This window comes from Pelecanus crispus, chromosome 3 (assembly GCF_030463565.1).
Source record: "Pelecanus crispus isolate bPelCri1 chromosome 3, bPelCri1.pri, whole genome shotgun sequence".
NCBI classification, from domain to species: domain Eukaryota; kingdom Metazoa; phylum Chordata; class Aves; order Pelecaniformes; family Pelecanidae; genus Pelecanus; species Pelecanus crispus.
In genome coordinates this window covers 102,617,076-102,644,370 of record NC_134645.1, presented here as the reverse complement: position 1 = coordinate 102,644,370, position 27,295 = coordinate 102,617,076, and the positions used below count along the sequence as shown (strand labels likewise).

At 39.1% G+C, this 27,295-nt stretch overlaps 1 protein-coding gene across 3 annotated transcripts in view; it reads right to left on the bottom strand.

The window, feature by feature from the left end:
* LGSN (lengsin, lens protein with glutamine synthetase domain) overlaps nt 1–27,295 on the bottom strand; it is a 65,483-nt gene that overhangs the window by 12,995 nt on the left and 25,193 nt on the right. The window contains exons 1-3 of one of the 3 annotated variants that reach the window (XM_075708418.1): nt 9,082–9,111; nt 2,280–2,342; nt 162–1,158 (exon numbers count right to left, since the gene is read on the bottom strand). In XM_075708418.1, the coding sequence (XP_075564533.1) occupies nt 162–1,158; nt 2,280–2,342; nt 9,082–9,111 (1,090 nt within the window). Of the gene's footprint in view, nt 1–161; nt 1,160–2,279; nt 2,343–9,081; nt 9,112–27,295 lie in introns of those variants that run through there. The other 2 variants (XM_009492019.1, XM_075708417.1) reach the window with 2 other exon arrangements.

Here is a 27,295-nt window from a genome sequence, read left to right as displayed (position 1 = left end):
TGTAGAGTACAACTTCTGATCTGTCCCAATCACATGGAAACCACAGGAGTCAATTCTCTCATGCTCTCGGCCTGACTAAAGTTCTCAGCTTAACAAAACCCCACAAAACAACAGTAACATTTTCTTTAACATGACAGCAGGTGATGTTTAAATATCCTTACCAGCATGGCCTGTGGAGGATTCAAACTGAATCTCAGGAGCTGTGCTTTCTGCATGAGTAGAAGCTGCTGGTAGTCTCAGAATAAGTTGATCCACGTCACTTCCCGCTGGTTGTTGCTGATCAGACCCAGCAGAGCTGAGGACCAGGAGAGGTTTGTTCTGCTGCCCCACTCCTTCCTTGTGGAAGCTGTGGTACTTTCGATTCTCCTCTCCAAAATGGGGACTAAAAGTCTCAAAGGGTCGGCTCTGCTTGTCAGCTGTTTTCTCCCGGGGTTTCAAATTTTTCTGAGAAAAAGTGCCACCCACTTTGCCACTGTAATGGGGCCCATAATCAGGCAGAGGGCCTTCACTCAGCAGGTTTTTGAATTCTTGCAAACTTTGTTTAGAAATGTCAGGTGCCCCTGTGAAGGACTCTGGAGTAGTGCTTCCTTGTGTGGTTACAGTACCGCCCAGGGAGCCCACCTTTGTCACATGAAACTTGACATCTTTTTCTTCCATCTCACTCTGTTCTTCTTGCTTACTCTTTGCCTTCTTACTGCCATCTCCCCTGCGCACTGCCTCTGCACACCCGGCTTTCCCTGCACTCCTCTCCGGTTGCATGCCCATGGGCAGCTCTGTTTTAGCTGGCGTATCTATTTCCTTGTGCATTTTTCTTATTAGTCTTTTCCCAGTGTCAGCATTTTCCTGGATTTCTCGTGTTTCTCCAGACATGTCTTCTTTCACGTCGCTGCCAGTATGGGAACTGTCATGACCGCCTCTGTCCTTTTGTACTGTAGGAAAGCTAGTTGGGTTTTGAAGAGGCTGGTCTGACGGTGGTTCTGAGCAACCAGTGGTTGCTTGAAGGGGACAAAGGTCTGGGATTTTTGAGGTGCAGGACAGTTCCATCTTCTCATTTGCTAAAGGAGGAATGTGCTTTGTAGGACCTTTGACTCCCTTTTTCTTTCTGAAACCACATATATTGTTGCCATCAACTTCATCATTGTCACTTTCAGATGTGTTCTGTAACCAGCAATAAAATATACAACCAAATAACATGCATGAATGAAACAGAACACGGCAATGGAGTACTACCACCAGCTGCATTTACTTTGTAGCACTTCCATTACTTCTTTCTGATGGAGGTCTCTGTAGACACTTACTGACCCTCAAATTCTGCTATTTTGATTTAAAACATTCTCACAGAATTCTTTTTCTTATGTTTTAGAACAAAATTGGTGAAAATGCCTTCATAATATAGTTTTTAGGCAGATTTAGTAGATTAAAATATAAGAACTACACTGACATCTTTAGTCAAACATGTGCCCTTTAAAAGTGAAAAAAAAAGTATTTTAATAATTACATTTAAGTATATTCTTGCTCATATTAAAATAATTTGTATTTATAAAGGAAATTTATTGGCCTGAAACACAGAACACTGGCAATCCTTATACGTATGGGGAGTGAAAGCTGAAAATAAACAGCTTTTAAATGAATTCCAAGATCTAATTTGGCCAAATAACTAAACTTCCAGGGCAGTGGTCAAGATGACAAACACATATTTGGATGTGTAAACAGGAAAGAACCAGAAGATTATGTTTATATATGACACTAATATACATTATTATTGTAGTGCTGGGAGCAGATTTTAAAATAGATGTAAACATGTGGAGAAGGTGCAAAAAGGAGCTACAAAAATCAATCTGTTTGCATTATCCCAAAGAATATCAAGAAGTGTCTGGAGCTCATCCCTCCTAAGTATCTTGATCCTACTACAAGTGTGATTAATCCGATGGTGACAGGGAAAAGGACAGAAAATCAAACCCAGATACATTCACATTAAAAAATAGCAGAGAGTTTAATATTGTAAGTGATTAATTATTTCACAAACTATCAGGGTAGGTATTGAATTCTCCATCTCATAATGTCTTAAAAAAGACTCCGTAACACAGTTTAACCAAAATTTAAATCACTCCATAGCCAATCACAAATTGTTATATTACTTATGAATACCTACTCAAGCAAATATTTAACACTCAGTAGCTTAACCAACAGTCCTTGGTTTGCTTGGGTTGGGCTGGAATTAACACCTGTAAAAACACTGAGAAACCAACAGATATGCTCTGAATGAGACTGTTCTTTACCTTTTCCACAAAGGAATAATCTGCACTCTCTCCAATTTCTGAATTTCCAGAAGAAGTGGGGATCTGCACAAAAGCAAAGTGAATGCCAGTCTGGATAAGGCAAAAGAGATTCCTGTTGGCAGACAAAAGAACGTAGAAGAAAAGGCAGCAGCATCTGATGTGCATATGGAAGGAAACAGTTATATGGCCTCCATTAAGGTCATTAACACCTCCCTTTTTCTATTCCTCCCTATTTTCCCTATTTTCTCATTATGCTATTTTCCATCATTATCTAGTCAAAAAAGGCTTATGACTTCTCTCCTAACACAGAGATCAGAAATATTTCCTTCCTCTCTCCCCCTTGCTCTACATTTCTGCAACGTGCTGTACTTACAGGGACTTTGGGAGCTCGACAGGGCATTGCTGTTAGCGTGGAAGGCAGCTGGCTGCCAGCTCTATAGGGAGGACAAGCCACTCTCTGCCTGTACCTCCCATGCACATATCGCGACAGTGACATGCTTGTGATGCCCACTTGCAATCAAATACAGTTACTGGCTCATTCACAACAGAAGTCCTTGTTTACCTCAGTTTTAGCACTCCGTTTTTAATTAACACATTTGTTCATCAAGAGGCTTTGGTTTATTCTCATAATATGCCCTATAATACCCCATAAAATAATTCTGGGTGTATTGCTGATACCTCTATACATTCACCCATGCAGAAAAGGCCTAATTCCTATAGGTCTGCATCATTATCAAATGTAAATGGAATGAAGGAACATTCCTGAATAATGAAGCAGGCAAAACCAACTTATAGTGCAGAATTATAACAGAGAATTTTAACATCTCCATTAGTAATAAAAGAAAGTGAATGGAGCTGGGGGAGAAACAGTATGGGTAGAGGAACCAATGTTTACCAAATGGAAAAACCCATGTAATTTTGAAATAAAAGAGGTATCAAGTTAAATTTCTAGATTTTTTTTTTTCTGAAAGAAAGGTGAGTTCCAGCTATGAAAACTATAATCGTAAAAAGATTGTATTTTTTAATGAATTTATGAGAAATGTTTACTTAAATATCTTTTGTGGCAGAGGTTGCCATCATTGAAATATCCTGATTTCTACTTTATGAAGTTTTCAGAATTCTTTTGTTTCCTTTGAATAACTTAAAGCCATATGACATTATCATAACACCTTCTGCAATTCTGCTTTATAAAGTATTCCCACACTCTGTGCTCAAAGACAACCATTGCAAATTTTAATGTTAGACTAAATTCTTGCCTGTTGTCCCTATTGTAGATCTCTGAAAAGTGTTCAGCATAATGACTGAAGGAAAGATGAACATATCCTTTCATATAACACTTATATACTGAAATCAGACAAAGAGTAGTTTGTGTATCAAAAGCAAAATATCAGAAAACTGCCCATTCTCATAATTAGCCATTCTAAATGGTTTCAAGAACACAAGGTACCATCCCCACATTATAATCCTTACTAAAACAAATTCCTTCTGGACAGACATGAGCAGGATAAGGACTGACCACTTGTAAATTTGTTAATGGAAACATTCATTTGCAATAGAACTGTAATAATTAATATGGCTATAGTACTCTGCAAAGTGTTTATTTTCCATAAAGAAATTGGGACTTTGGTACTGCATTTTGATCAGAGACCTGAAAGAGATACTGCACCCAATGATCTTAAACAGAAACAGTGATCATTTTTACCTTCAAATAAAAAAAAAATCTCTTACAGACCGCAACCTATGCATTACTTAAGATCCTCAGCACAAGACACACTGTGACTTTGTGCATGAGAATGACTCTTCATTTCTAAATAGACTCAGACATTTATGGACTTTTATTTAGAAATCATTCACAGTATTTTCTGCAGTGAATTAAACAGTGCTAGATTTGTTGCAAGGTACAAATACAGCATCCCTTCATAATAAAGACAGTCACACGCATGAGTTATGACACAGCCCTACTGTCTATTAGTTCACGTGATGTCTACCATCAGAAAAGGCCTAGTACTTGGGCACAGAGGGGAGAGCACTCAGGAGACAGGACTTAAGAATTATCTCTTTAACCTTTTATTTCTCCCAAGTTTTGTTCACAGAAGACAGGGATGACTGGGTAAAATAACAGCTTTAAAGAGTTACAGTGCAAGTGAGCTGGATACAGATCATAACTTGATCTCATGGAACCATGTGTCCTGCTGTGCCAAAAGGAAAGCAAAACAGTCATGACATTAATATGGCAAAAGTTCTAATTATTTTTTATTTCATTGCTGAATGTTCCTATATTTTTGTTGCTGTGTGGCAACAGTAACAGGAGCTACTAGAGCTACTTGAAAGTTCTTTTAGCCAACATTTCTTTCAGTGTCATTCAATTTTTGTTTGCTTGTTTTCAAATATTTACTGGCACCCTAAGTCAGAGGTCTTGAAAATTTCTAAATGTGCTTCTCTTTCCTAGCAAGCGAATACTTGGGTGGCGAGTCAAATATTCTTGCCAGAAAGATTAGGTCCAAAATATAAACAGTGTGGCCCACATTATGCAACAAATCTGAGATTTCAGTTTTCTTTCTAAAAGATGTATCTAACGTTAACCCTCATTGATAGGTATTGGTACTTCCCCAAGTTCTGATTTCCATCAGGACTTGCCCCAAAGCTGCAACTCATGCTGGTACACTGATCCCCTCTGCATTGGGGGTTTTCTCTTTCTATGATTCAACAGCTCTGCGTCTCAGCTCTGAGTTACTGGTGAGATCACAGATCATGACAGAGCGCAGTAATTACCCTGAGGCATCCTTTACAGACCTCTAACATCCAGGCCAGGTGATTGCATTTGGGAGAAGTAAAATTCCCTTGTAGCTTGTGCTGTCCAGAGGATGCTTCCTACTCTTTTTACATGTTATTTCCCTAAGCTGCTACGAACTATTTAGCCTTTACTATGTTTTTGCCCAGGAGACCTGTAAAGGCAAAATGATTTAGAATCATTTAGGTTGGAAAAGACCTTTCAGATCATCCAGTCCAACCATTAACCTAACATTACCAAGTCCACACTAAACCAATTAAGGGTAGACTAGACTAAACCATGTCCCGAAGTGCCACGTCTACCCGTTTTTTGAACACTTCCAGGGATGGTGACTCCACCACCTCTCTGGGCAGCCTGTTCCAATGCTTGACCACTCTTTCCATGAAGAAATTTTTCCTAATATCCAACCTAAACCTCCCCTGGCGTAACTTGAGCCCATGAGTTTCTACCTGGTAAGGCTTCAGTAGAGGTAGACCAGTGCAAGTCCTACAACAGGCAGGAACAGTAGGCATGGATCAGACTTCATTTCCCATTATGGACAATCTCAACTCATACAAATAACAGCTTTGCTTGTCTTCACTAGATACCTACTGTATCACTTCAGGTACACAGGAATCTGGATGTCTGTGACTATCAACAGAGCATAAGGGCTACACTTGTGCATTACAGCATCATATTAGAGCACCATGCAGGCAGGAAGAGGAGTGAACAGAAGAGAGTATCAGCAAGCAAATATTTGAGCACAGTGCAGGTGAAATTGCTCGCTCTACTTAACGCAATTACATGCCTCTTCTGGCATGCCATCAGGCTTCTACAGCTGATAGCCATTTTGTATCTTGTGATAACACAGAAAACATACATCTAAAGCAATTTTTCCTAATCAGTTTGTGTTCACTTTTAGGCTTTGTATAAGCTCTGAATTGGAACATTAACTGTATCATAAAATACAACACTGTGAAAAGGCAGTTGTTCTGCAAATGTGTCAATCGGCAAGCTGAGAACATTTAGAAATGTAGTGTTACATTTGGGAGGAATAATAAGTGCTGAGATTTCTGGTGTGTGAAACATAGGTGAAAATCCAAGGTAGTTGTTGATCTTTTGCCTTAAAAGGATTTTACAAGTGACAAAATATATCTGTAATGTTCTATGAAACAAATTCAGAGCTGCAGAGGGGACCTTCTATTTTTCTCCTGCTTTTCTCCATTTTTATTCGCTTCATGACCTCAGACAAGACTGCAAACACTGCTGGGCTTTATAAACCTCTCTCAAAAATGTATTGACAGAGACAGAGAAATGAGAAAAAGAAACTTACACTGTAGCATTTGAAAGGAAAAAAGGGAGAAAGGGAGTTAGTTTAGAAGGTGCTCTGAGTAACTGTAAATGAATAGCTGCAGAAGGATTTCTATCACAGAAAAAAGGTGAAAGAGGCAAGGTGCATCTCTAGCAGGTGCTTTTGTCTATCTAATCAACAAGACAACCCAATGTTCCTGCTACTGCCTACCCAAAAAAGTGATGCAGTCACGCAGCAAAATGCACTGGAGTCTCAGTCACATTCTCATTTTCTCTTTTGTTTCAGATCATTAACTAATTTTAGCCATTATTTTAACTGATTGTTAAGAGATCAAATTGTAATGATCTCCCTGAGTCTTTGCTGAAGATTCTTCAAGAATGAAAGATAAGTTTTGCAAAGAACATAAAAATCTGGTATAACTAAGAGTTAGAAAAACATGGGAAACTCAAAAAAATCCTCCTAAACAGAAAACTCAAAAATATGTATGGTTTGGTTGGCTGATTTTTTTTTTATTTATGAAAAATTAAACTGCTTCACTTAGGTTTGACTTTGGTTTTTTCTATCATATAAAACAATGTTGAAAAACTGAAATTAAATGTTTCCAGTCTAAAAATATTGTTCAAATTATGTTGACATGTGATATTATTCACATTGTTACTTTCAAAAGTAGCACAGTTTCTCAAATAATTTCAATTGCTATGGAACCGTAGATGCTGAGGAACTTCCTCTGACACACTTTGGCTGTTACCAGGTTACCCTTTATATGTCCCCTAGGTTGGTACAGTCAAGTTTAATTAATCTTTTTGTGTGGTAATGAATCTCAAAAACTAGAAGTCAGGTCTTAACAAGGGATGCTACTTAAGACTGTAGACAACAGTGCCCATAAAGCAAGTATGCCTGTGCCCAAGTGCTTTCTCTACCCCTTTCCCTGACAGATGGAAAGCATAGCCCAGCTGCTCCCCCTGTAACCAGGCAGCGAAGGAGCAGAGGACACAGGAACAAATTTTCTACTGCTGGGAATTAATGCAGCTTCACTGGAGTCACTGGAGCTACACAGATTTGTACGAGGAGGGAATCTGGCCCATGGAGTTGTAGAGAGGACAACACAGACATTTCCAGGGAGTAACTCCAGGCACAGAGGGGGGTTTTGGCTTTTGCGCACAGTGATGGAACAATGTGTGCTACAATAAACAGACACTGGTGGCTTGTAAGCTAGAGACATGAAGATCACAGCACATTGTCAAGATACTGCTGTGACTAATTTCTCCCTCAGTGACTTTGTTTGATGAAGTGGTTCTTTGAGAGTAATTTACTGCTACAAAAACCTCCCAGTGAAGGACCTACAAGTGGCATAAATATTAGGTACGTGATTATTTTGCAGTTAGAGAAGCTGAAGCACAAACTTACCATAGGTCACAGGAAGATGTGTGGTAATGTTAGGAGCGGAAGCAAAGTCCCCTTCCTTCTTTGAAACTTTTAAATATACTCAAGATTATTAACATACTTCATGTAAAAATGAACGTGAGTTTAGCTCACAGTATTGCATCACTTATTTTCACATCTGACATCTGCCTTTATCCGATACTCCAATCCAAAGCCTTCATACTATATACGCAATTATTAGATGAGCTCCTCAAGGTCATTGATTCTCTTGCTGCCTCAAAGCAGCAGAGTTGTCCTTGTGGCAAGGTTATTTGCAAATACTTTCCCTTGGATTATGCCAACCCCTCTATGTAAAAAAAAAAAAAAAAAAAAAAATCCCTAAAGTAATATAGAGTCTCAAAATGAAGAAGCTGATCCTGACTTCACAGTGATTTGGGACCACAAAAGTACACTGGTGGTGTCATCTCCAATTTGCAGCAGTGTAAATGAGATCTAAAAGCAGGATCGATTTAACAGTTGACTAATCTTCAGGAAGACATTTGCAAGGGAATGGACTTAATGATCTACAAGACTTTTATGTCTAATTTCTATGACTCATTTCATATACAAAGATGGTCTAGGAGGCAGTCAGTGACTCAGAGTAGGTGCGTCTCTGGCATATGAAGTATCCATTTGTTCACCTTGGTAAAAACGTCTAGTAGCCTCAGGAAGTCTGCCTGCAGCATCACTCCCAAGACACATTACAACTTTCTCAATATTTTTAATGAAATGTTTTAATGTCACGTTTTCACAATGAGATCATCTGGACACTACTCAAAATAATAGGTACCTTTATTATTTTTTTTTTTTACTTTATTGAAAGTATATATTATAACTTCAGGACCAGAATCTGTTTTAAAATGCACTCATATAGAAACTGAGCAGCTCCACTTAGGTCACTAGCCTGACTCAAGAGTGTCACTTTCTAATTCAGATCAGACTCTGCTCCACAAATCATAGTGCTTTCATTCGCATTAATGAAGCCAATCTGTTTCCCCACAAATATTAATGGGATCATATTTTAGACCTCTATTTCTGTTCCTTTTAATAGAGTTATAAATGAAAGACATAGGAAGTTAAAATGTGTTAGATTTGCTTCCTAAAGCTAATGGGTTTTTTCGGCTTAAACAAGAAGCCTTTCTGTGACCTGCATTTGCTTCAGAATTAGACCATGCTCAACATATGTGCATGAAGAGCCTTAAACACAATCCACAATTCACTCACTTGAAATCTTGAAGTGGATGCAAAATGTATGTTATATCAGTGTATCTGCTCAGAAATCATTCACAGTCTCTTACCTGCTGAGTAAGATCTTCCTTTTTGTTCATGTCCACTTCATTCTAGTTCAGGTCACCATTAGAAATGGCCTAGTAGAAATCTAATAGCAAGACATCCCGTATTTATAGGAACAGGTACAATAAAGGTTAGTTAAAACAGAATTGCTGTAAAGTTCTTTTCCCAGAAGGCCAAGCAGATGATGAACCGTAAAGAGCAACCTCAATGTGTCATGGCCAAGAGCACCACTTTCTGGAACAGTGTTAAAGTAGTAAACTGACAAATCCACATTACTAGCTGCCTGCCTGCCTGAAAACAAAGACAACTGAGTATAAAACTGTTTTGCTCAACTTTTCTCCCCACAAAAGGCTTTTGTACTGTAACAAGCCATTTCAGTTCTGGAATAGAAGCTATTGTTAGGCTCCTTAGAGTTAAAATCTATACTGCGCATTATAACAACAGTATGTTATTGAGGCACATGGAAGGGATTTGAAAGGCACAGCACACTGCAAGAACAATATGCAGTACTAGCCTGTTATTCTAGGTGTTGTAAGTTGTAAGTTGTTAATATCAGTGAATCTGGCTGTATAAGAATTGGGGTCTTTTTTTTGTATTAGAACTGTAAAAATATTTCAAAGATTAGACAGTTAAGCTTGTCTTTCTTATGCTTTTTTATTTATCAGGTTTAACATGAATTCAAAGGACTGTGTTTACCTGACACTTCATTCATTCAAGTTCCTTTAGCTGACATAACATTACAGGATGAACATATCGTGTGTGCTTATAGCAGCCCTTCCCAACAACTCGTCACTCAATAAACTCAAGCAAGCATCAGGTTAAGAATTACATTTAGCCTTCTTTTTTTTTAAAAGAAGGAAAAAAAAAAAGAGTTTGTTAAAATTACCCCATCAAAATAATGACTATGGGTTAGGACCTATACTTCACAAAAATCTTAGACATCTCCAGTGAAATTCATAAATACAGGTGCCTACGTCCCAAACTATGATTCTGAAAATCCTTTCTCATATTGGAGGCACTGAAAGGCCACAGCTCCTAACTTTGTGACTCCATCTGCACAATTTCTGTAACTGCCCCTGTTCTGAACTGCCCCACTTGTCACAGAGCAGAGCAGGCAACTGAAAGTTTATTAGTGTTCAAGAAGTAAGCTTACTTACAAGACTTGATATTTTGTCAAGCAGACATTAAAAAAATCAACACCCAGCACACTCTGTAGGACTGGGCTCCTGCAAGACAGATAGGATGGAAGTCAGGATTTTGCTTGCAGAATACTTTTTCCAAAAAAGTTGCCCTCAGACTGTCGTCACACAACAGTTAGAACAATTGCACAGATCCCTTTTTTAGGGAACATACAAGTGTTACAGACCTATAGCTTGCCATGGCAAAATTGCTTGTCAGTCTATGTTGTGACGAGCTGTGCCAAGAGGAGAATAATTGTGAGCAGGGCTACTCTGACCAAAGAGTCTGAGAAGCAGAGGCAAGGCAGAAACAGGCCTTCTGGCTCTCCATTTTTTCCATTTTGAATGCAAGCTTGAACAACCCCAGCTCATATTTTGAAAAAGACATACTTCAGGTTAAAAATCTCATTCGTCAGAGCAAGAAAAATATTATTCACAACAGGGGTGGTCAACCACTGGCACAGGTTGCCCAGAGAGGCTGTGGGATCTACATTCTTGGAGATACTCAGAACTTGACTGTAAAAGGCCCTGAGTAACCTGATATGACTTCAAAGTTGGCCCTGATTTAAGTAGCGGATCAAACCTGGTGACTACCACAGATGCTATCCAGTCTAAATTATTCTATGATTGCACATCTGACTCATTTATACGTATTTTTAATGAACTTCATTACATCTTTGCAAGTACAAAACATCTCTACCATACTTTGTGTTCTATTCTACTCTGTTCTGCTAAACAGAACATAAAGACAAGAAACAACTTGTGCACTTTTTAAAGTGTAGTTTTTGAGGCATCTGTCTGGCAAACACCATTAGTAATGAATAATCTTTTCATTAGCACTGGAAGGATCAGCTATTTCCATCTCAAGTGCCTATTAGAACCTCCTAAAACCAATGTTGTTTTGTTTTGTTTTCTGGACAGAGTGAAATAGGAGAGGGAGAGGGTTCTCTGCCAACATGCGCCTGTGAAAGGCTGCTGGTTTCAGTAGAACTGCGCTGATCAGGGAAGCTGAGAATCTGATCCAGAAACTGGTGGAAGCCCATTTCACATCTACCACAATACACGGACTACTGCAAAGAGCATGGTTTGTTCAGTAATACTCATCATCTTCCCACCTTTGGCAAATAAGATAAATCAGGCCAATCTGCTGTATCTGCATGAGAAACGTCCAGATTTTTATAAAGAAACTGGCTTTTATATATGGATTCAGAAAGACATTTTCTGTCAATAAGCTTTTGCAAAAACCTGCTTTCACATGGCTGTGGGACTATTGCTTCATAAAAATAAACCTCTATACAGTCTTTCTCAAAAAAAAGGCCCAGAGAGGAAGGCATCCTAAAAGAGGGAAGTATTCTGTTAGTATCCAACAGAGAGAAGGGAAGATAAAATGAATGAGACCATGTTTGTTTTACATTTATCATTGAATTCCACTTAAGAGGCATTTCTGTTAAAGGTAAGTGTATTACAAAGTACAGAAAAGTTTATAATTGTACAGAAGTCTTTTGTAACTATACTTACCTGTGCCCAGAGTGAATGGCCATTGTTAAATGAGACCACAGCTTCCAGCATCAAGATGCAAAGTTAATTGGCCTAGGAAATTAGGGTGGGCAGAAGATTTTGCTGTTGGCCACTAAAGAAAGGGTCAAAGAGTATGGAGTAATGGCTACTGCTTGATCAGGGAAGCACCTGCAAGAAACATCCACACCACCACCACCCCCATCCCATTGACCTCTGTTCCTGGCAGATAGATGGGCTGGAACAGACCTACCTCTCAGGTTCTTCCTCTTTTAGCTGCTTGTCCCATCTTCCCTCACCTCCTCCTTTTCCACTTGATAACAGAAGCACCTTTTCCAGTCTTTAATCAGGTAGGTGTAGCAAAATTCAGTTCATTTTCCTTGCTAAGAAGCCTTGAGATGGTTTCAATCTTAACATTAGCATAACTAAAATGTGCTAAAAATGTTTTTTCCATCTTATACTGGCTATAAAAACATATTTAACATCATTATTAGTAAACCCAGTTCCTCAAGGGTGTGCATTATGTAGTCTAATATTTTGACAGCTATATGTTCTATGTAGCATCACTGGAAAGGGAGCCTCAGAAGAACAGCCCATAAGAGTGTTTTCTGGAGTTCTCCAGAGATTTGCACAAAATGATCCCTTTCTTTCAGAATGTTGAACTGATTTCATGAATTTGCGTAATTATTTAATTGAAATATGCTGGGCTTCAGCCACAGTTTATCAAATACTAATCTAAAAACCTATCTAAAATCTATTTCACTTTGGAAATAGGACACAGACCAAACATCACAAAAATGATCACTTAATACTTTAACTACAGATACTTTGTATGCACTGTCTATGATGAATAAGTGATAAAGAGAAAGTGCAAACTGCTCATTATCCCATTAGCGGCTCTTCAGCAGCTAAAAAAGAGATACAGCTTCTCTGATGACAGCTAGTGCAGCAAATAACTGCCGATTCAGGGGAGCTCTCTGCTGGCGAGCTGCCATACATACGATTTCACCATCGCTGCGGCTTAGAACTACTTTTGATTCTAGCTACTGATGTTGGTTTGTTTTTTTTTTTCATGTATTTGCCAAAAAAGAACTTCAAATTATCACTGGTTGTAATCTCCTCCCATTCAAATTGGTCTTCCAGAAGGGGAAATTTCTATATACTCTGAATTAACATCATTTTAAGCAGCAAAGAATGAGGCCTCAGGGCGTCCACCAGGAAACTTTTTTTTCTCCTCACTAGTGTAGGTTACCTTCAGCTGTTAATTTCTGTGGGTCCCCTGAAATGCCTAAATTGTTCAAAAGAAACTTTAGAGGATACAGATTTTGTATCTGGGATAGGTCTTGGGTAGTGCCTAATGCTTCTTAGGTTGGAGGAAGGAAGGATTGCATCCTGTCATCTGCTCATAGGCATGGAAAATTTATCAGAATAATTTTTTCACTTTTTTTTTATCACCTAAATTTTATGGGATGTGGCCACTCCTGTTTCTGATCCTGTCAGGCATGCTAAAAGACACCTATCCACCTTGACTGGCTTCAAAAGTAGTCCTCTCCTTAAAGACAGCTAAAGTAGGTAACTAAAGGTTAATAGAGAAAACAGTTCAAATCGAAAATTGTTTCCTCCAATTTCAGAAGCCTTAAAAATAAAAAGCCTTTTAAAGACTTACAGTATTCGTATAACACATGGAGATTTCCGAACTGGTGCCAGCTGGCTAGTGCCAACTAACATCCATACTACACAGTTCTGTAAGGATATACAAGCTAAGATGGATTTTTTACAGACCTATCTCAGGAGCTTTTGAGAACAAAGACCCTTAAGCTCCCCAGTTCTAAGGCTAGCAATTACATGCCCAGCAAAAGGAGATAGTCACTAAGTCTCTCCCTCACTACCATAAATCTATAAAATTCTGTACTAATACCTAAAGGCTGCATTACAAACCCAAAGGAGAAATTCGAACATCAAAATCCCTTCAGGAAAATCTAACCTAATGCGTTCTTTCACCAACAGGATGTATTTCTAGTTTTACCTCTAACCCTGTGCCTTGCCATCATTATTAAACAAACAGTCTGTCTTGCACAAAGTGTCTTTTTCTTCACCATTTCTTCACAGCTGACATAAAATATTATTGAGCACCAAGATTTGCAGAAGACTTCAGATAGTTAAATTCCAGTTTATATTGCCACCTAGTAAAATATAAAAATAGAAAAATGATTAGAGCTTGGAGTTGTACTGATCCTTACTCAGTTATTGTAGGTCCTTACTGTTAGGTCTTCTTTTAGGATTTCTTCATATAGTTTCCTCTTTCAGCATTCTCACAAGTATGCCTTCACTATGTGTAACTGCATTTATTCAGTATCCCCTGTTTATTGCCCAGTGATTTATACTCCAGTTAGGCAGCTAGGCATGCCACAATGAAGCACTGCTCACTCGTCTAAGCTAAAATGTAGGCACAAATGGTACTCACAGACAAGGACAGGACGGAAAAATTGGCTTAAGATGTATCAGAAGCTAATGAAGTTAATTTTTATATCAATGGCATGTATTAGAAATCTTCTGAACAGGTAATAAGCAGCTATTTTATAATAACTACAGTTGTCAAAAAGGTTGATTATTTGAAACTGTAGCACTATTTGTGCTTCAAATGATGCCTTAATATATGCTTTCCATAATTTCAGCATTAAAATGAAATGCCAGACCTTATTACACCTTTCCCAGTTCTTGGTCTTTTATATATCAAATGTGCAAACAAAATGCAGGGACCTTTTATCTATTTTACCCTTGTCAACACATTTGATTTATTTTCTAGACTGACATTTTAAAATCCCTTTTCAAATTATAAAGAACCACTGATTAGGAGATCATGAAGAATCTGTCAATATATGAGTCAAACAAACAGACAAGCCCTTGTGAGTTTGCATCATTCCGAATAAGAGGAATCAAATACTTTTTCATCCTTTCCATTGCTTCCTCTGTCTTATTAAGTGACTGTTTCTTTTGCCTATTGCTTTATTTTTTGCTTTCATTCTCCGCCAAAAATAGAATTTCTCTTCCAGTCTGGAAGCCAGTCTGTTCCTCATATATTAAATAGAGTCTTGCGCCAAAAGTCTTTCCTCATAGGCCAGCTTTTACTTGCAAAGCATATGCTACTTCACTTGCTCCTGCATACAGCTGCCACTGTAATAGAATTTTAAAAAAACAAGTTACAGAATAATATTAAGGGTTTTAGACAGATGATGAAGAATATTAAATCAGAACCAAAATAAGACCATAGCTAGAACAAGAATTCTTGTTCCCTAGCTCTGCCCAATACACCTTCGTCCTCCTCCTCCTTCACCACCACAGTGGCAATATATGCTCAGTTCCCTGGCAGTTGCACTCTGCCACAAGGCAGATGTTGCAGTGGGTGAACGTCTGTAGAGCTGTGCAGCAGCTAGAAAATTGTGTCCATGGTTTTCCATGCCTCTTCCAGCATGGCACCAGGCAGGAAGGCTGCCTCACAGCTCATCACACCTACCCCATGCTGGGGCAGACCTGTGATGAGGTCTGGGGAGAGAGGCCAGCAAGGAAGGCACAGGATACTCCTTCCAGTGAACCTTATGGTTGCACCTGGCCCTGTAGACTATAATTAGCAATTAATCTGGATTAAATTAAATCCAGGTAATGCTTGAATACCTAATACTGCAAAATATATCATGTGAGCATTAGTAACAGTATTCCAGTTTTACAGCTATCCCTGTAATGCTGTCTAGCTATGATGCACTCTCTGAGGTGAACTGGAAGAAGCTGCACAACAGAAACTGCACAACAGAAGAACCCACACCATCTTCTGCAGCAGCTGGGATTTTCTACAATAATTTACCATGAAAATTCCTGGCAGAAGTAACATGTTTTACTTGGCTTATCAACACGGCAATATCACAGGCCGAGGTGCTGTAACTACAGATCTTTGCATCCTGCGTAAAATCTTGATAATTCATTCCAGAACCATGCTAATACAGGAGACCATGAACCCATGCTGGAAGAAGGCTAGATGGTTACTCTCTGCTGTCAGCATGGACCATGACCACTGCATCATGATTTGATTCTTGTTACCTCTTGTTACTTGCTACCACCCTCCATAGGTGGAGGGTCAGTCTTCAAAAGCCTATCCAGTTGGTCTTCAAAAGCCTTTTCATGTTTTGCCTACCAACCCCATTTTAGCAGAAGGATGGGAAAAAGTCATTGTCCTCTTATGGCCTCTATGGCCTCCAACCTCTTATGGCCCTTGCCTTTGTTCATATGTCTTCCATGCCCTCCAGGTAAACACAGCAAGATGCCTATCATGCCTCAATCATTTCAATTTTTCCAGGATCACCCTTACGTGTATGGCCTTGCCTGCGGCAGAAAGAGGAGCAAAATGACGCTTAACAGCCTTGGCCTTCCACTTAAACTTACGAAGGGAGTTTAGATGTGCTCCCAGTACAGCTTCCAAATTCTCCCACATTAAGCCAAACAGCAGACTGCAAGCTGCCATTGAAATGCATTAAAATTACAACGAGAGTTGCTCCATGGCAATACAGCGGTAAAAGGAGAAACATCCTTCAAGTACACCAGGAACAGACTGATCCAACCTCCTTGCAGTGCGCAAATATTTCAGCCTGCCTGACAGACGACTTATCAAGTATTTTTGCTGAGGAACTAGCAGTGGTTTCATAGTACGCAATTATGCCAATCGCTTAAAGTAATGACATATACCATAGGAAGATTAGGAAATTCAGCATGTAATCTGAGACCATTAACAATATTCCTGCAAGTCATTCTCCAGTTCTGAATTTTCTAATTGCCTGTCCAAAAAGTGCATATATATATGATCAATAGGGAGAAATTGTCTGCTACTTTAATTTGTACTTGTAAATTGGCAAACAAAAAAAAGGAGTACATATTTGCCCACATTATGCACTTGCTTTTAAAAAAAAATCTTTATATCTGCTGACTTTAGGGTTTTTCTCAGGTAATATCTGGAATCTTAAAACAAACCTAAGGGAAATTATCTTTAAGATTACCTCTAGAACAATTTTTAGCATTTTATAGATGGAAAGAAATTCTGTACTGGGTGATTACACTTACTTTAAACTTTTATAGTTCTGCTGATTAAAACTTGACCCCAGCTTCAGCTTAATTACCTAGATCTTTTGATGTGTTTCTGCTATTGCACCATAACTGCAGTATTCTTTATTTTTACCTATCTCCTCAGTAAATCTGTGCACTAAGAAAATAAATTCTCCTTTATGCTATTTGCATACACAGAACACTCTGGTTTGTTTGTTGTATTCATATGTGTTCCCTTTTCCCTAATAGATCATTTGTGTTGTTCAGACAGAAAGGAGCATGTACTTTTCATTTGTTCAATAAAATATACTTATCTAGGGTAGAGTAGGTATGGTTTCAACTCAACTCATGCCTGAATGGATTTAAATACATAGTTCCACCCTCCGTACCAATTCCCTTAACAATCATGTTCAAACGCTTCAAAGCTGCGTCAGGGGAGGTTCAGACTGGACATCAGGAAGCATTTCTTTACTGAGAGGGTGGTCAGACACTGGAACAGGCTTCCTAGAGAGGTAGTCGATGCCCCAAGCCTGTCAGTGTTTAAGAGGCATTTGGACAATGCCCTTAATAATTTGCTTTAACTTTTGGTCAGCCCTGAATTGGTCAGGCAGTTGGACTAGATAATCATTGTAGGTCCCTTCCAACTGACACAGTCTAGTCTAGTCTAGTCTGTTCCGTTCTGGCCTGTTCTAAATCAGGCCAACAGCTGCTGTTGCTAAAGGAATAGGTGACAAAGGTGTTTAATCTTCCTTGTTAAAATTGTTCCACTTGATGTAAACTGATTACAAAATCATTGGGTCGGATAAAGAGAAGAAATATAAGCTTCATTCTATATATCACTAGTGTCAGGGACTGAAAGAGTTAACATCTCAAACATTGTGGTGGGTCAAGTTAAGATCTGCAAAGAGACAAGTTAAGATCACCATAATAATAAATAATAATAAAGATCACCATAATAATAAATTGGGGTCTGCATAGCGATTGTCACAGAGGTGTGTAGGAGGATGTGCAGTTCTGCCCTCTGATGGCCAAAGGTCATGCAGAGCTCATTTGAGGAAGGAGTTCACAACCACCCAAAAGACCCCTCGTGACCACCTCCCCCCACAGTGATGCCTGCGCAGAAGAAGTAGAACATTCTGGAACAAGCTTCAAAGGGGGCAAGACTAGAGGCGGGGACTGGCCTATAAAAGACACAACTTGGAGGAGTGACACGTGCACCCCTGCCATTGGAGAACCCCATGCTGCTGCAGCCCCTGCTCTGGACCGGCCTCCCCCACCCACTGCCAGTGCAGCCGGAGGCCCCGCACCCCGGGAGCCGGCGCGCCCACCGCCAGAGGACTGCCGCGTTTATCAGCGACATCGTAGGATCCAAGGATGGCGATATCTCTCTCTCTCCCCTCTTTCTTCCTTTTCCTCTTATAAGCATTTGGATTAGAACCCACATTGTTTATTGTTGTGCTTTCCTGGTTTGGGTTTCCTATTGTTGTGCTTTCCAAGTTCAGGTTGGTGTTTATCATCAATAAAGTGTTTAATTGATTGTTTGGTGTCATTTCACCTTATTTTAGCCCAAGGGAATCACAGAACCTCCACGATCCTCTCCGGACAGTCCAGTTCGGATTGTGACAACTAGTGAGAGACTTTTCTAGACAGAGGGAGCACCAGGCTTCATCTCTGCCTTGACAAAGATGACATATTTTATGTTGAAGTTGTTTTCTATCTAGCTTTTCTGCCAGGCAGGTTTTGAGTTCTATTAGAATAGAATAGATGGTGTGGGGTCCCTTCCCTTTGGATGCTATTCTTTCAATCCAAGGGGATTACACTGTGATCTTAGTCGCACCAATGGGAACCCAGTGATATCTACAGGATTGCCCTGAAATGGTTGGGATGATACTAGTAACTACACTCCAAACCAAACAGTTCAGTATTTTAAATGGTAATATGAAAAACATGCATCAATGGCCTTTCTCTTCTAGTCTGCATAAGCTCTGGTCTGAGAGAAGCAAGGGAAAAATCAAGAAATCATTCTAGGTTTAGTCACACTTGGACATATATAGTCTTCAAATGCTTTCCTAATTAGGACAAGAAAACTAAACCAGCCATAAGAGTACAGGGGCAAACTGACCACAGCTCCAAAAATGTAAGCCTAGTTATATGAGTTTAACCAAAATTAACCTCCAAAATCTAGTTTATTCTAGGTATCACTGAAATCAGAATATGGTTCTGATTTGCTTATAGAGAATCAATGGTATCAAGCAATTGTCATGTTTTCCTGAATTCCCATAGGGAACAGTGTAAAGATACATTATTAACAGCACTCAATAATATTATGACAAGTGTCACAATAGGTTTTGCATTTTCTTGGAGCCCCAGTGCCCCTGGGCAAGACAATCTGAGAATCTCCGCTTTCATTTAAAAAGTGTATTTCTATCTCATGTTTTCAAGGAAGCCTTGAAAACAAGCCAGTGCCAGAGGAAACAGTTTCTTTCAGAGTTTGGTGGTTTAAGGGGAGGTTTTTTTGGTCTTGATTTTTTGTTTTTTCTTGCTTAACCTGTGCTAAGCTAGCCTTAGTGATGACTTTTATTTTATGGTGTCCAGATTCAGTCGTGCACAGCTTGCCACTGATATTAATGGGTCTGCCTCACTGATTTCAGTGGCTCAGTTGACACGAGCCTACTCTGGCCTGATCTGGCCTAGATAGTGTGAACCCAACTACTTACTGCACCATTGCTTTAGCTCCTTTGCTACCCACACACCTGAGTTTCCTTTCAAGAGAAGCAAGGTCAAATTGGATGGTGACATACACCCATTTCTTGTCCTGACATGGAGTCACGACACAGCCGGGAGACACCCAGCAATGAGGACTATGAGCAGTCTGCAAGGCATTCTTGTCCCACAGTTAGATATACCCAAAAAGGAGCATTTTTAGCCTCTTAAAGACTAAAAGGAGTGTGGAGTATTAATCGGTCTAAAAAGATGACTTAGGCAGAAGAGAGGAAAAAAAAACTATACTGAATTGGGAATCTATTGGGTGTTATACTCTTCAAATGCAAGTGAAGTTTTCTGTCCCAAACCAATCAATGTGACAGAGACCTAGAAGAAGACATGCTCTGTGTAGTATGTGGAAAGAAATCCTTATGTTAGATTATACAGTCTGGTACAACAGCTGTCTCTGCTGTACTGGGGTCAGCTGAACTATGGAATGATATGAGTATGTTAAGGAAAATATAAACCCCAGTCCAATTGTCTGGTTTAGCATTAAAAATGCTAGTTCTTTCTGTGTGAAGGGAAAAGCTACTTACAATGCATATTAGTGGGGTCAATGAATAACATAAAAATGTCATAGTTGTCTCAAAACCCCTTTCATCTAATGACTTGCATGTATAGATGATACTGCACCTATTTTATCTGCTAGCTGTGTAATGAATGATTTTTTGATGCTTGTAAGTCCTGTTTCCAGTTGTCCAAATATTGTGCTTTTTCATCCATCTTCATGTTTCTATAAAGAAGTGCTCAAAAGACCCAAAGAATTTTGAACATTTAGTATAATTCTACTCATGTAAAGGGGATTTTTACCACATGAAGCAATGGTTGTTCCTAAGCCAGTTAAAAGTGCTCATGCTCTTAGATACAGGGATAAACAGTAACCTTTGTGTTTTCAAGGTTGAACTCAGGGAATTAAGTGCATGTTTTTGATAGCTTTAATGAGGGTTGTGTGAATAAAACATCATTCAGCTCTCTACAATCACCACACATGAGCCTGGGGAGAGAAAAAGGAAGAGGATCAGTGAAAAGCAGATGTGACTTTCTAGTTAATTAAAACTGCATCCACAGTCACAATGTTTATTCTTTATTTATTCTTAACTATGCTTGGGATATTTTTTAATCAGGAGTCCTTACCATAATTTTAGAAACAAGTTCAAAAAACACCTTAAGTGTTAACAGACACTCAGCTTTACCCAAATCACTATGATTGAATGAGCTTGCTTGATTACATGGAAAAAGGTGAAGAATTATATAGCATTTACACAAGTTAAAAGACAAGTGCATTGTGTCTTGTAAAGCACTGTATCAAACAGCTCAGCTTACATCAGATCCACACTTTCCATACTGATTATCCAAAAATAGCCTAAGAAATAGAACATTTGAAAGTAGGTCTCCATAATGTCTTTCTTCAAGGTAGGTACCTAATCTCTCCTTGCCTTTATACAACGTTAAAATCCCTTTTCCTCTTATGGAAAAGGTTCTTTAAAACACATTTGTGATCATGTTCAGCCAGAGCTGAGACTCCATACCTGAAGTTACAATGAAGAAGAAGAGGTAAATTGCTGCAAACCAGAATACACACTCTCAAAATCTGAATCAACTCCATTGGTGCAAATGACAGCAGCACTATGTGCACACAAAGGTGTACACCAATGACTGGGCATGGCTAAGTCTGCAGCAATACCAGTAGAAAGAGCATAGTTACAGAGGACACAAGAGAGCTTCTACTCTATTAGGTTTTCTCTGAGTCATTTCCCCTTGTTTCTTCTCGGCAGGCAGAGTATCTACTAAATTATTCTGTCTCCTCCTCCAGCAGTGTTTGAAAATGTTCTCAGGTGATAGATGAATCCAGTTGAAGCCAGAAGAATCATAGCACTGCATGCAGCTCTAAGAGATTTTTAGTCAAACATTTTCTGTATTTTATGTTTTAAGAACTTAAAATAGTTCAAAACATGTTGATGAAAAAAGACCAGAATAGCAGTGAATCTTGTAGGAATGAGACCTTTTCAGTCATTCCATAGAAATCTCTGGCAGAACAGCCTTCCAGATAATTAGGCAGAAGGGATTAAAGAATACTAAATTCCTAACCTTTCAGTCCCAATTTGTAATTTAACTATGTCAAATAAACAGAAAATTGTTGTCATGTTCTCTATTTACATTAGGTGGCACCATCCTCACAGATTTATGGTTTATGTCAAAAAGCTGGAAAAGAATCATTCTGAAATCGAGTATGTAATATCTTGATACAGTAGGTACTTGATTTGCAACCAATAGGAACATCTTACATTATTTAGACAAGAAAAAGTACTTAGTTTCAGCATAAAAGAAATCTCCATTACTGAAGAAAAGCTGCAAGGAATAGCTAGCAGGAAAGCAGAAATGCTGAGGGATTTGCTAGTAAACCTTGCTTTGTATTAGGCTTATTATTAAACCTGCAGTGCACTCTCCATCTCTAAACAGGTTCTGTTCCCAGAAGAATAACTAAAACCCACTTATGATTCAACTTATTTAGTTGGGTTATGACAATTTACCAGGACCCTTACCTTCTTCAGTTACTAATGGAAGAATTTCTCAAAAAAGTTGACCGAGGTTGCCAATTCCATTTTGTAACATTCCTCACTATTTCACAGTGTGGTTCTCTCTGTGATAAAATGAAGTCAGAACTTTGAAAACACTTTTAGAAAAAGAATGAAGGAGGGGGTAAGTGGCGACAGCAACCAACTTCAAATTCAATTAAAATGAGCCTCTTCTCAAATCACTAAATGTCAAGGCATGGACTTGGGCATGGATATCCTGTGCCTCTAGGTGGTACCCCAAAACCAGTGGTAATATATAAAAAGGTTCCCTGCCTCTGAAGAAATGAAAACTTTGTATATTCTTAAACACATTTCTGCAAAATGTTTTCACTCTGATGTACTTCAATGCTTAGGTAACAGTGTTCCAGCTGGCTGTAGTCCCAACTGTTTCCATGCCATTAGTCTTCCACCACAGCTGAACAATCTCATTAGAAAGAAATTCTTACAAGGCTCATGACACTAGTGTTCCCGGTCTTGAGGAAAACTTTTGGAAGAGCTGTACTTGAAAGCTCTGGGTTTAGTTTTGCCAAACTTGGAAAAATAAATACAGTCAAACAGATAGGAACAGATGGATGGGAACTGTCTAAATATTTCGGGAACCATAAGGGATGTGACTTTCTATTTCCTTGCTCCAGCTGTAGTTTAACACCCTAACAGCTTATGCAATCAGTTTAAGTAACCTCTTTTGCATGGCCTAAGGAGTAAGGGTCAACTTTCTAAAGGCAAGTAGATGCTATTTGAAATTTTAATCCACACATCTTATTGGTCATGATCCTCTAATACCAAATCTCCCCTCAGTGCAAGCTCATGCCATTTATCAGTGATCACAGAGACAGGTGACCCAAACAGCCTGTGACTTAAATGAGAGTTAGATGATGAAGTTTTTTTGAAAATTTCTGGAGGAACCAATATGCAATTTTAGATACCAGGTAAAAACAGCCTCTGAATCCTATTACAGCTGGTGCTAGTGGGAGGGCTTTTCATAAGCTTTAAGATTTGACCCAGTAATGACCCACTCTGTTTATGTCCAGGTAAAAAAAGCTATGACAGTTTGAAGTTATGGTTCAGGGTAGGTGATTTAGGTAAAAAGCCTGTTAAGGTATGGAAGACCTTAAATACCTAGCCTTAACTGTGTCTTGGGAAGACATCATGTAATGGCCATGCAATTGTTATTAAATGCTTCGTAGTATTTCAGTCCCAGGTAAGACTGGACTGATTACGAGACACGGTCGCTCTGTTTTCTTGCTCATGTTGCTACTTCAGAGCTGAATTAAAGATGACCAGTCTATTTATTTAAAAAAAAGCTTGCCTCAAACAACAGCAACTGAGTTAGAAAATATTGCAAAAGAACAGAGTATACTTTTTCTATTGCTCTCAGGGAAACAGCTTTGGTATCAATGTTAAAGAGTGTTCAAAGAACTGCAGCAAAATCTTGCTGAAAATACTTTTAGACAGCAAGGGTTACCGGGTCACTTTAAAGTGCCTTTCTGAGTTCCTTCCTACAGTCTGTAAGTGTCTTTACGGAGCAGATGTAATGGGATTTTCAGTACCTAATAAGTCAATTGGAGAATGGAAACACATAGCTGCCTAATATATGACATTTATAAAAGTTACAAGTGCTCTGGATATGTTTTCAATAGAGCAAACAACATTAGTCCTGGAAAGCAGATTTACTCCCACACACCTGCGCATATGTTACACACTTACCGAGGTAATAATGCTGTCCATACCTAGGAGAAGGAAAGAATCAGAGCCTTTTTCTGTAGTGTACTGTTACTGGAACTGTATTTGCAACTGTAGAAAAGAGGCTTGGCTATAAAAAACAACCATATGAGTTAAAAGCAATTAATATATACAGCAGCACATACTTCAGCAGAGAATATAGTGGATGTTTATCATCATTATGCTGCAGTTTTGCACATCTACATGAATCAGGTAAAATCAGTGGATTCCACAAATGCCATTTATCACTTGTCATACTTGAAGCAAACATCCTCAAGGTTGAACCACTGATTAAATACCCATTATCTATAATAAGAAAGGAACTGGACAGAGTGAAGTTAATTGTGCTGTCTCTGATGCCTTATAATACACATACATAGCGTTTTTACCCTATCCATTGAAATACCACTGGGTCAAGGGTACGCAAATATATTTATATATTGTCATTACTGTTCTTTTAATCAAGCCTATGAGGATGATTCATACCCTGATAGACCTCCAGCCAATGGTATGGAAACATGCATGCACACAACAGGTGAATGGACTGAAGGCACATAATGAAATCAGTTTGGGAGGCCCTCTAATAGCGTACTTGTGTCCCATCACTCTTCCTTGCCAATAGTGGACTATTACAACACTTCCTCCCACCAGCGAGCCTGACATGGGTTTGGTACATGCCCACATACCAGGTGGCATTCCATTGAGCAATGCCTTGGCACAGTTCAGGGCTTAGCACAGGCCAGGGACCATTGCTAATAAGTGGCTTAGATACGCCAAACCCATTTTTGGAAGGCACAAGAAATTAGACATAAGGGCATGAGTCATGCAGTCCCAGTTAACCTCAGGATTCAAGAGCTGTTCTTGGCCGTATTCATATACTGGTTTACATTTAGGTTGGCAGTCCAATGGGGGAAAAGAAGGTAGAGATGGTATAGCACATAGAAGGCTATAAAATGTTCTAGCCTCCTATGGCTCTTCAGCCTCTTTGCTATTGATTCAATGTAATCTAGAAGACAGGTTTTTTCCAGTGATCCACATAGCAGGCTGATCTAGTCAAGCGTAAGGATGCGAGGTGTAGGAGCCCAAGGTAAAAGTCATTACAAAAACAGCAAAGAGGAACCTGACTTTGTAATAATGAGACAGTGCCTGTGCTGCTGCCGGGCTACACCTGTCTAGAAACAGGATTAACACAAAGAGTGGAACAGGTGCTTAAGCAGCTCATTTGTGTGATGAGTGTTTGCAGTGTGACCATTCTCATTCTCTGAGATGCAGGAGAGAAAGAAGAAACTTCTGCTCAAGACTAACAACTGTTCCCAAAGCCGGACAGGTCTGTTCTCATTAAAAACCCTGCTCCTGCTCACAGAGGAGCACCAGAGCCTAATACTCCTCACCACACACTGCCCCAAGATCTGCAGGTTCAAGGAGGTACTTGTTGGGAGGGCTATGGAGAGTGAATGTTGCTGCCTTACTGGTTCTAGGAGAGAAAGAATAGGGTAAAATGAGTGTCAATGATACTTTGTGTCAGGGCAGCAATTGCTTTTATAAATTAGAGTAGTATTTATAAATTATTTCTTAGAAGCTAGGTAAAAGCATTGTTGCTAGTCATCAAAAACATTGGTCACTACCTATGTGGCCTAGATTTATAACTATGAATTTCAGGTAGAAAACTCTCCATCTCACTATTTATCCTCCATGCTAACCAAATCTTCCGCTTTGACTCCCTCCCAAAACATACTAATATACAAATAATGCCAATCAGCATATTTTCCTGATGCTTTTCACATGAAAGTACTAACCGGGTACTGTATATGGAATGATGCAAATATATCAGGTAAAGCTCCAGAATAAACACAATGACAGTACAATTAATTCATACCTTCATGCAGTATACATCAATGTTTTTTCGTGAAAAAAGAGAATTTTTTTAGATATATCATACAGAAACTAAGGATCATTGCAAACTTCACTATGCAAGATGAGTGTCCATTGCCTTGCCTTCTCCAGTGTAAACACACAAATAAGGAAGGCCTACCAAAACAAATCACCATTCAAAATATACAAATCACTCCTTGACAAGAAAGTAAAAAAAGAATTAACTACTTGCAAAGGATGTAAGCATGCTGGCTGAATTGCTTGACTTTGGGATCCTTATTGCAGTGCTGGAGTAATAGAAAAAAAAATTTATTAAGCTACACAGAAGACAAAACCACTATAAAGATACAGGATGACCATTTTAAAACTTTCAAAGTTAGGAAATCAGAAGTCAAATTACGCTAGAATGAAAGTTTTCTATGTGGACTTAATTCAATATCCTGGTGTATAGGTGGTATAATAGATTCTTTGCACTTACAGATAAAAATCCTAACTTTTCCCTTTAGGTTTCCACAGGTATTTGTTCATACCAAGAGAAAGGAGAATCTCCAGCATCTTGAGTTCCAACCTCCAGAGACAAATACTATCCAACAACTTTCCTGCTATTCCTTATTTAAGAGGAACCTTGTAACCTCTCTCTTTCCATCACCTCTCTCTCCTTCCGTATTTCAAGGTACTATGCTCCTTTCCTTCTTTTCCTAGTCCTAGCCTATATTTCCAGCATGTTTGTTCTAGTCTCTTTACCCAGTCATCCCTGTTCTCTTCTCCCAGGCTCATTTCTGACCGTAACACATAGGGTCCCGCCCTTTCCACAGTCAGTCTCCAGGAGGTCTTTAGGCTCTGTTACGCTGCTGTGCCTTATTCTTCTCTTTCTTCCCTGCAGTACCCATCTCACCAAACTCCTTTTCTGCAATTCATTCTTTTCTCAGCCAAGCACTATTCTATCTCGCTTCCCCTTCTACATACAGAAAGCCAGTATAGGGGTGGGCGTGGCCCAGAACACGAAAAGTTTTTCCGAGTTCCCCCAAAGTCATTGATTAAAGCATAATTACTCTGTGGGGAAAGTACACATAACACACCTGGTCAGCTAAGGGTAAAGTAACAACTTAAAGTAAAAAAGAAATTTGCCACAATCCCTCGTTTCTGTAGGAGATACCTAAAAATCCTGAAGTAACAGCTTTCTCACAACTTTCCCGAACCTGTATGAATTGCAATTGACATAATAATTAAGACTTTGAAAAAAATTGGGAGGATTTTCACAGGCATGATGGAAGGCTTATTTTTGACATGAGAGCTATCCCTCTGCCAAACTTAAAATCCCTGCTTCAAAGTAGGATGGTGCTGGAACATTTCAAAGTAAGGATCACACAGTACTAACATGAGCAAAGTGGCACTTTTGTTCCTCAGCTCATTCACTGAAGGAGCAGATTTATTTGGCTGAAATATTAGGGAATCCAGCCAGGGGCACAGGCAGGGCATGAAAAGTTTTGGCTTAAACTCAGTGC